This window comes from Bactrocera latifrons, unplaced genomic scaffold (assembly GCF_001853355.1).
Source record: "Bactrocera latifrons isolate USDA-ARS-PBARC rearing strain unplaced genomic scaffold, ASM185335v1 scaffold_8, whole genome shotgun sequence".
Lineage (NCBI taxonomy): Eukaryota > Metazoa > Arthropoda > Insecta > Diptera > Tephritidae > Bactrocera > Bactrocera latifrons.
In genome coordinates, this window is record NW_017537489.1 from 1,966,015 (window position 1) to 1,977,008 (window position 10,994).

The window sequence follows — 10,994 nt, forward strand, 5'->3', positions numbered from 1 at the left end:
ATTTTAAAATGCTTTTTTATATTTTTTATAGATAGTTTTTTTTCTTTTTACAAGTTTTTAATAGTTTAACTATTTTTTTTCTAATTCTTAAAACAATTTAAAAATTTTTTTCAAATATTTTTGTTTTTCTATATATTTTTCGCACAATTTGCCTAAAAATCTACGCATTGCACAAATTACTGTAAAAAAATATGAAAACACAAAGGCGAGCGCAAGTACACGCAAGGCGAAATGCAGTCAGTGCAATATGGCGCCTTCGTGGGGCAAGTTAACCACGCCCACCAACCGCCAACGGTGAGTAAAAACATTTTTTTCTGCATTATTATTTTAATTTTATTTTGTCATTTTATTCTGTTTTGCCATAAGCTTTGTGTATGTCTAGTTATATATGTATGTACATACATACATACGTATATAGAAACATATAATTAGGCACCATAAAATACTAATAAAAATTCGTTTCATTCAATTCATGCTGCATACACATATAAAGGTCAAAGCGAAAATATACATAAAGTAGGTTAACAAGCGTAAAATAATTTAGATTTTGCTAACATATTTATCCAACTAAAACACTACAAATAAATCACACTCTTTATAGACGAAGGAGGTACGCATAAGCACTGTGAACTTAACCGAACCGCAACGCGCGCTACTCGGCTACATCTCGGCGGGTCAAGATGTCTTGCTGCGTGCCGATGAGGAGCTTAGAACGAAGGTATATAACAGTAAAGCCCCTCAAAAACGCTCGCATTCACAACTAAGACACACACTAAAATCTCGTTTGCTACTTTTAGGCGCCAATACAGGAGCTCGGCACGGACTTGCGTTCGATCGAATGGCGTGAGAACACCTTGGATACTTCAAAGCAGGCCGTGACCAGTCATGTGGCTACAATGAATGCGGCTACCGCACAAATTATAACCGCCTCACAGTTCGATGAGGTCGATACGGAGGCTATTTCCGCATCAGTTTCACAAATAACACAAACCATACCGGAAGTAACGAAGGAGGTGCGTCTAATCGCCGCGCTCATGGAGGATAGTAACAATGGTGATCGTTTGTTAGATGCCGCACGTAATTTATGCAATGCCTTCAGCGATTTGTTGAAGGCTGCCGAGCCGGAGAGCAAAGAACCTTCACAGAATCTCATCAATGCCGCTAGTCGCGTGGGTGAGGCGACGACGCATGTGCTCAGCACCATTGCTGAAGAGGAAGCGCCTGAAAATAGTGATTTGCATGATATGCTTTTGACTTTGGCCAAGGCCGTGGCGAATACCACTGCCGCTTTGATGTTGCGCGCCAAGGCGATTGCGGCCAGCTGCGAGGATGAGGAGTCACGCAATCGCGTTATTGGCGCGGCCAGTCAATGCGCCTTGGCGACTAGTCAGCTGGTGGCTTGCGCTAAAGTTGTTGCGCCAACGTTGCATAATGCCGCTTGTCGTGAACAATTGGAGGCAGCGGCACGTAATGTGGCGCGCGCTGTTAACAACTTGTGTGAGGTGTGCAACGATGCCACTAACGATCCGAAACTGAAGAATGATCTGCTTGCCGCCGCACGTGATGTGTCGAAGAGTTTGAGTGATATGTTGGATCACGTGAAGTTGAGTTCGCGCGAATATGCTAGTCGCACCAGCCAAGAGATGAGTCCGGTGGAGAATGTTATTATCGGCACGGACATACTTGTGTCGTCCAATGATCCACAGGAAATGGTACGTCACGCCAAAACGCTCGGACAAGCAACCGCACAATTGATACAGAGCATCAAGGGTGAGGCGGATCAACAGAAGGATGAGGATATGCAACGTCGTTTGCTTTCAGCCGCCAAGCAGTTGGCTGATGCTACAGCAAAACTCGTCGAAGCCGCACGCCTCTGCTCCGGTAATCCACAAAACACCGAAAATCAAAATGCTTTGCGTCGCGCGGCCGAGGAGTTGCGTGAAATCACAACCACCACTGCAAATACGCCAGCCATGAAACGTAATCTAATTCATCGTCTCGAGTACTGCTCCAAACAGGCTGCCTCGGCGGCTACCCAATGCATTTCGGCAGCACAGAATGCCGTGCAGCATAGTGATGACCATCAAACTAAGGAGCAATTGTTGCAAGACTGTAAACGCGCGGCCGACACAATACCACGTTTGGTGACCTCGGTGAAGACCACACGTTCCAGTCCAGATGATCCTAATGCCCAACTAAATCTTATCGAAGCCGCTGAGCAATTTATCGAACCAGCCATACAGGTATCGCGTTCCGCACGCGCGCTACAACCCACCGTCACCGATATACCCTCAGCGACCCAGCTCTCGAAGAGCGCACTTTATTTGGGTCAAACCGTGTCCGAATTGAATTCGGCCGCGCAACGTGCACGTGAAGCTTGCGGCGGTCAAGAATTGGAGTCTGCCTTGGAGGCGGTGCGCAATCTGCACAACGTGCTGGACGACACACGTAAGGCGGCGCAATCGGGCAGCATTCGTCCATTGCCTGGCGAGACGGTCGAAAACACCGCACAACAGTTGCGCATCTCTGCCAAAAATGTGGGTCTGGCGCTCAGACAGTTGCTCTCATCGGTTATACAAGAACAACGTCGTTACGCAGGTGTGGCCGGACGTGATACCGCTTTAGCGCTCGGTGATTTCACAAAGAGCGTGCATGGCGTTGCAGCTACAACAAAGAACCCGGTTGTTATAGATTGCGCCGACGATGTGGTATTGCACTCGGCGCGCCTGATCGAAGAAGCACAACGCACGCTGCAAAATGTCGGCAACACCGATGCGCTAACCAAATCTGGACGTGATGTGACCGCTGCGCTTTCGAAGACTGTCGATTGCATACCTGGTCAACGTGAAGTGGATAATGCCTTGCGTAATGTGAGTGAATTAAGTGAAATACTCTCGATGAGTGAATTCCCACCGTCGGAACGTAACTACAACACATTGCAGTCGGAGTTGAAACAGGTCGCCGAGGGTCTCAGCGCGGCTAGCGGTCAAATAGTGCTGGCGTACGATAGTCCTGCGCAATTAGCCGATACTAGCCAAAACTTTGCCACCAACTATCGCGATCTGCTCGCTGTTTCAATGGAGATGGTCGGTCAAACGCCCGATGAGGTCGTACGCTCCGAAATGATCGACCGTTTGCGCAATGTCTCCACGCAATCTTGTTCATTACTATCTGCCGCCAAGTCAATTGCCGCCGATCCAGGTCAACCAAATGCCAAGAATCTGTTGCATGCCGCAGCTCGCAGTGTCATCGAAAGCATTAACAAACTCGTCGACGCCAGCATACAATCGGCGCCGGGACAAAAGGAGTGCGACAATGCCATACGCAACATTGAGGGTCTGCGCGTAATGCTGGACTATCCACATGAGCCCATCAACGAACAGGGCTACTTCGAATGCGTCGAGAATGCGACCGGCAAGTCACGCAATTTGGGTTACGCCATTTCCGAGATGATTAACAATGCAAAACAATCGAATCACGTTGGTTTTGGTCAGTCGGTGAACACCGTGGGAGAGTCCATACATAGCTTGATCGAGTCATCTGCACAGGCCGCCTATTTAATTGGTGTATCGCATCCGAGTAGCGTAGCCGGACGTCCGGGTATCATTGATCAGGCTCAACTGAGCTGGGCTTATCAGGGTATTCGTCAGCATTGCGAGATTGTGAGCAGCGCCAAAGCCACAAAACAACAAAAGATATCGGCGCTAACGGTAATCGCCAAGCATACCAGCTATTTGTGTTCCATCTGCCGACAGGCCAGCATGAACACCAACAATCCGGTGGCAAAGAATGAATTCATTGTGTTGGCTAAACAAGTTGCCACAGCCACCTCGAACTTGGTACAGGAGATAAAGAGTATTGAGGACGAACCATCCACACCAACGCGCGCACGCCTCGTAGAACCGCTATTGGAGTCTGTGAAAGCGGTACGTCAATATGCTTCCAGTCCGGAATTTATTTCGGTGCCAGCAAAGATTTCCGCCGAAGGTCGCAAGGCGCAAGAACCTGTCATCAATGCTGGACGCGGTGTTATAGACGGCGTGATCGAAATGGTGAAGGCCGCAAAATCATTGGCGCTCTCACCGGATGATCCACCAGTGTGGCAACAACTTTCCAATGCCTCAGCGCCCGTCTCCGAATCCGTGAAACGTTTGGTGGACAACATACGCGATAAAGCGCCGGGTCAAGCGCAATGCGAACAGGTTTTGCATACGCTGAACACGTGCACGCGTGAATTGGATAGCTGCGCCATGGCTGTCAGCGCACAGGGTTTGAGTCAACGCCGCGATAATAATTTACATGGCTTCAGCGGTCAAACATTGAATTCCGCTGCGGAGTTAATTGACAAACTCGAACCCATACGTATGGCGGGCAAGAACAATGCCGAGCAATTGGGACATGCTGTCGGCGAGATTTCACGCTACATTGTGCCCATGGTGAATGGCGCCATCGGCGCTTGCACGCACATCGTTCACACCAACCAACAAATGAGTTTGATCAATCAAACGAAATCGGTGGTGGAGAGCGCTGTCACGCTAGTGCAAGCCGCTAAAGATTCGGCCGGCAATCCACGTTCCACACATGCGCACACACACTTGGACGAGTCCATCGATTACACGCGTCAAGCGATACAAGAGCTAACGGAAACTGTGGAGAAGATCAACGCGGATATGGGTGTTGTAACGGGTCTGATGGAGCAAGTGAATCGTGCCATTACACGTTTGACCGACAAACGTCAATCGTTGCTTAATGCCTCCTACTCCGACTCATTCGTTGACTATCAAACACGCATGGTGCAATCGGCTAAGGAAATTGCGCGCCTAGCAAATGACATGAACGCCAAGGCAACCATCGAACCGCAACTACTGCCGCAAATTGCCTTAGAAATGACACAGCATTACACGCAGTTGACACAGGATTCGGTGGGTGCATCGACGACTACATCCACACCGGATGTAGCTATGCGCATACGTTCGAGTGTGGTGGATTTGGGTCGCTCGGTGAGCGCTATGATACAATCGGGTGCAACTGGCGCACGTCCCAACGACGTGTCAAGTCAAGGCGAAATCGCCCGCAACGCACGTGACGTCTCCGAAAAGGTCGCACAGGTTTTGGCTGCACTACAGGCCGGCTCACGTGGCACCCAAGCTTGCATTAATGCTGCGCACACTGTGTCCGGCATAATTGGCGATCTCGATACGACCATTATGTTTGCCACCGCCGGCACTTTGCATTCGGACGGTGATGGCTCATTCGCCGATCATCGCGAACATATTCTGCAAACCGCTAAGGCTTTGGTGGAGGACACAAAAGTACTGGTCACTGGCGCTGCAGGCACACAAGAGGAACTGGCGAACGCCGCACAGAATGCCGTCTCAACTATATGTAAGTGTGACGTTTAAGTTATTATAGCGCTTTGTAGTGATTTTATAAATATTCTTGCTTTCTTTAGTACAACTTTCGGAAGCTGTTAAGCGTGGCGCTTGTAGTCTAGGCTCTACACAGCCGGATTCGCAAGTTATGGTTATCAATGCCGTTAAGGATGTCGCATCTGCTTTGGGTGATTTGATTAATGCCACCAAATTGGCTTCAGGCAAACCCATACACGATCCATCGATGCAAGATTTGAAGGAGAGCGCTAGGGTAAGTAGTGTTGCCATATTCATTCATACGTTTTTTTTTTTTACATTGAAAATTGAAATTTTTATTATTTTCACACACTCTAGTATTGAGTTATCGTTTCAATACTTTAATACGTCAGTCAGATTTCAATGCTTTCGTTGTTGTGGTGCTTTTAATTTTATTTTCTCTCTCATATTAATAATTAAATATGTTTTTGAAGAATTTTTCTCAAAAATCAGCTTTCTAACTTTAATATTTTTCATATAATATTTTTGTTGTAAAAACACCGATTTTATTTTCATGGAGTCAACGCGTGTTTAACTTTCACCTAAGAAATTGCATTTGCTGCGTTTTCTAACCGAATAATATAGACATACACTCAGTTATATACATACATATATATAAATATTTAAATAGTTTTTGTGTTTTGGTACTTTGGACTGTTTCATTTTAACTAAAAATTGCATGTGTCATTAAAATTTCATATTTCATTACAACGATTAATGCTGAGTGGGAATCTTGTGGAAAAATATTTTAAGAAGTAATGTAAGGCAATTTTTGTTTATAGAGTCAGCGAGTTTCTACTTAGGCGGTAGAGTGCTTAGAGTTTGCGTTAAAAAGTAGGCAGCAAAATATACCATAAACTTGTATGAGAGAGGTCACTAACTGGTATTGGGTAAAACTTTATTCTAAATAATATATAGAAAATTACAAAAATTTCTCACTTTTAAATGATTACATAGCCAAGCTTTCTTGTTCGGCATTATACTTTTTATTTTAGCACTCAAAAGGGTAGGCAACAAAATATAAAATTCATAGAGTGAGATTACTAGTAGGTTTTGGGTATAGATTTCTTCTTTTGAACGCTCCAATTACACGAAATTACAGAAGTTTCTCACTTTTAAAAGGAATAATTCTGCTTCATCTTGTAGCCGTTGTATGGAATTTTTTTTTATTTGCCAATATAACTTCACGAAATTTGACATGGTTCATTACCGAAGGCAACAGTACAATCTCAGCACAACTTATTCAGATCAGACCACTATAGGTTATAGCTGTCATACAAGCTGAACAATCGACGAAATGTCTTCAAACATTGGGCATGAATTACTGTCCAAGACACCGCTACAATCCCGAATAAATTATTCACAATGAAGTTCTTATATGAAAAACTTTCTTCCTTGACAAAAGATCTTCACTAAATTTGAGACTATTTATTATACAAGGCAACGCTACCATCTCTAAACAATTAAAATCAAGTTCTTGTATGAAAAATGATTCGTCGATTGGTGAAGGAGTCTAGCTTAGATGTAACCGAGGTGAACGAGTTTTTTTTTTTTTTTTTTTTTTTTTTGTTTTGTTGGTTCCTTAGAAAATACTGACTCTACAATCTCCGTTTTCTTCATTTTTTGTGTTCAAATACATTGCAAATGCATTACAAATTCATCATTGTAGCACATTAATACATTTAAAGCACTTGAAAATTTGACAACAACAAAAGCTGTGTTTTCAATAAATTTGGTAACACTTCTGCCAACATTTTTCACACACAAATATATCCACTAGATTTATAAACCCATTTTTCTTATTATAGAAGTCACCAAATTAATTACTATGTTTTAAAATAATTATTTATATAAAAACAAAATGGCTTTGGCACTTCATTTAATACTTCAGTAAATACAAATATTTGTATAAAAATGGATAGCACTTCAAAATTGTGCATTTTAGGGTGGGTTAAATTTGTATAGTAAAATAAATTTAGATTTATGTTTTAAAATTATAAATAATTGTAAATTAATGCAGAGTTAATGCAGGTCTCCTCACTTGAATCTATAACTTTTCTCATATTTAGCTTCCACAAATAATTTGAAAAAAGTAAAAGCAACAAAACTAATTTCGCCACCGTTTGTAAATATTAACTTGTAGTTGCTATTTGTTGTTGTTTTTTTTTTTTAATAATTTATAATAATTGTGTATCACAGTTTTGTACATGACGCATTCTCATATTTATCGTTCTGTGTCAGCTGTGTAATGGTAACCACCTTTGCCTACACCTATTCAAAATAATTATTAATCAAATAAGAAAGGCCTGCGCAAACGTCTAATTAGCCTGCAAATGGAAACATTTCTGAATGCACTTGTAAATATGTACATGCAATACCAAGCGGCATAACACAAGCTTTGTGCGACACAACCTAGTACGCCTGGCACTCGCTTCATTGCACGCTCTCTATGTTTTCTGCCTATAAACACTCATACATATGTATAACTGCTCCACTGTTCTTCTACTGTCGCAAACTATTCTTTGGTAACTATTGCAATTTTTACGCTGTGGTCTCTGAACGCTTACGCACACAATTAAAGCTGCAAACTGCTAACAATTTACGCAAAAAGCAAAAGCTACGTGCAATTTTTATGTAAACAAACAAACAAAATTATTATACAAATACACACATACAAGTGTTAAACGCCAACTGTCATTGTCTACTGTCTTTTTTCTTCTTCCATTACATTTGTCAAATCACTTGTGTTCGTACGTGTGCGCGCCCATTTGTACTGTCAAAAATATCGAAAATACAAAACAAAATATGAAATAAAAAAATGTTAAATCATCAACCCTGGGGGTAATGCAGACGCTTAAAGAAATGTGCACATCTGCTGCCGCCGCTGCTGGTACTACTAACATACTCTATGGCCAGCGCGAACTCCATCACCAGTCACTCATAAATCATGGAATACTTAGCGCTTAGGCCAACAAAAGTGCCGAGCGCACAAGTCAAGCAACCGCAAGTGTTGCGCGATTTTTATTAAAAAAAATTTTAAACATATATTGAATAACACGTCGTCTTCATCTCGCCAAAACGTCTTAACTTCAACCAGCTGTCGTCACATGCGCCAGCTCTCATTTTTTGACATTTTGGAGCATCGTTTTTTATTCATATAATTAAAATCGTACCGTCAACGCACCGCAAAATCAAAATTTAACGCATAAATATTCGAAAAAACAACAACAAATCAACTGGTTAAACTAATTTTTAGACATAATCATATAAAATTTAAAATAATAATACTAATACTAAAATTTGTAAAATTCTATAGCATTTTGGCTTGTAAGAATTTGCGGATGCTGTTGCACTCGACTTGCTTTACGTTTTGGTAGCAATTTATTATTTTTTAACATTTTTAATTTTGACTTTTGGAGGCTTCTACAGCTTCACTGCACACAGACATAGCAAGTAGTTGCCACACTTTTATCTTTTTAGTTGAAATTATTATGCATTGAAAGCGGGAAAGAAATGACTTACAACAAAAAGCACACAACTATCAATATATTATATTATTATGTAAGGCTAAGGCTTTGTATGGTTAGCGCTGTTAGCGAACGGTCTACGCACAAAATATTTGGAAATGATCAGAAGTAGCACTTGTGTGAGTAGTACTTGCAAGCTTTGTGTGTCGAAATATGCTTAAAATTAGTGTTCGTCGATTGGATGTGATCTGTTGGGGGTTTCAAAAACATATTGACAGTGTTCGTCATTTCGATAAAATTCATAAATTTTCCAAAAAATATTATTCTAATACAAAATCGATTTTTTTTATTTTAATGCATAAATGCCTAAACTCTTATTTTCCTATTAAATTAAAAAATTGAAAACTTCGCCGTTTGGAATTCGGAGATATTTAAGACCCCTGATGCTTTCGGTTCGTCGATTTGATGAATTTTCTAAGAACATAGTTAAATTGAATTCCAATCATTAAATGTTAATTCCAATGGTTAAAAAGTACTATTAAAATTTGGTTTGAATATAAAATATTACACATTTCTTTGAACACTGAGAAAATAAAAATTGAAAAATTAAATAAAATTAATGGAAAATTGGGAGAAAATCAGTCCCAGCGGATTATTTTCAATCTAACACAACTTGAGAATCAAACTAAAACAGTCAGACCATGTAAACATCCGAGCTCTATTAAAGCCAAAATAAGTGGGCATGTGTCGGCCTTTTGTAGGTTATGATTTCTTGAAGAAATAATAAAAATTAGGATATATCGTTTAATTGAACGAACATAAAATGCAGAAAAATATATTTTATGGTCGTTCAATTATGCGACATAACCTCATTTTTATTGTTCCTTTAAGTAATCAATATTCTAATATATTATAAAAACTAATTCTTCTGCCAACATTTAGCTAACTTCTAAATACAGTTCGGTATCAATCGTCTTGTGGTTATTCTTTTCGAACAGCCAAAAGAATATGACACACAAACTTTTAAGCAGAAGTTGGAGCGTTAGCTTAGCTTAAAGTGCGCAAGCACTTCAATGAACATAAGACGCGCAACAAAAATTTTTAAAACAATTTAACCTTAAAAAAAAGTTTTGTAAAATTGTATGAGTTAAATTCATACAAATAATTTAGTACATCAATGAACATAATAGGGGCAATCAAAATTTAAATTGAAGAAATCGCATGAGATAAATTTTTTAAAATAGTTTTTATAGCAGAAATAAATATTTTTATAACAATTTAAGGGTTTTTAATTATTTTAGGTTTTATAAAAAAGTATTGAAAAAATGCAGAGTAATTATTTTTAATAATAATTTAAGGATTTTTCATTAATTACTGTTTTATAAAGAAGTATTGAAAAAATCTCATGAGATAAATTTTTTAAAATAGTTTTTATAGCAAGGATAACAATTAAAGGTAATATTTTTTAAAACGATGAGGATGCTAATCGAATATTTTGCTAAATATAAATTTTAGGCATTCAAAAAACTTAGGAGAACCTGTGAGTAACAGTTTAGGCTTTGGTTTCAAATATACTTATTATATTTATATTCCAAAATAAAAAAATTACAGCGTTTTAGGTTGAATAAAATGGACCTACTTATTTTTGACCATAAAAAATACTAAAAAAGTTGATTTTATTTTAACCATCAAGACGCGTACGGCAGCATCTGCAATTTCAGTTTCATATATACTAAGTTTTGTGTTGTAAAACCCATAAACCCAAACATACATACAAAAATGATAGTTTAACGCAAATACTTAATTTTTTATACTTAATATGAATTTAAATATTAATAAATATAATAAAAAGATAAATAAAAATGAATTATCACCTCATAAATAAATATTCTTTTTGGGGATAGTCTGATATAATGGAAATAAACTGTTTATTTTTCAATTTTCAATATTATAGAATTTTATGGTAATAGATGAAGATGTCATAGCCATTGAAAATATTGATTAAATAAAAAATAGTTATTTAATAGTATTAAAAAAATAAATTTATAAGTAAAATAAAAAAGGATCAAAATTTAATGATTATAAAAGTAAAACATGATAGCAGAGAACGTATATTTAT

The 10,994-nt window shown here is 39.3% G+C and overlaps 1 protein-coding gene across 5 annotated transcripts in view; it reads left to right on the forward strand.

The window, feature by feature from the left end:
• Positions 1 to 8,897, forward strand: part of LOC108976740 (talin-2) — a 59,787-nt gene extending 50,890 nt beyond the window's left edge. For 4 of the 5 annotated variants that reach the window (XM_018946008.1, XM_018946009.1, XM_018946010.1 and 1 more), the window contains 5 exons: positions 206 to 294; positions 602 to 718; positions 798 to 5,385; positions 5,453 to 5,643; positions 8,259 to 8,897. In XM_018946008.1, the coding sequence (XP_018801553.1) occupies positions 206 to 294; positions 602 to 718; positions 798 to 5,385; positions 5,453 to 5,643; positions 8,259 to 8,375 (5,102 nt within the window). In that variant the 3' untranslated portion in view covers positions 8,376 to 8,897. Of the gene's footprint in view, positions 1 to 205; positions 295 to 493; positions 517 to 601; positions 719 to 797; positions 5,386 to 5,452; positions 5,644 to 8,258 lie in introns of those variants that run through there. The other variant, XM_018946012.1, reaches the window with a different exon arrangement.
• The last annotated feature ends 2,097 nt before the right edge of the window (positions 8,898 to 10,994 follow it).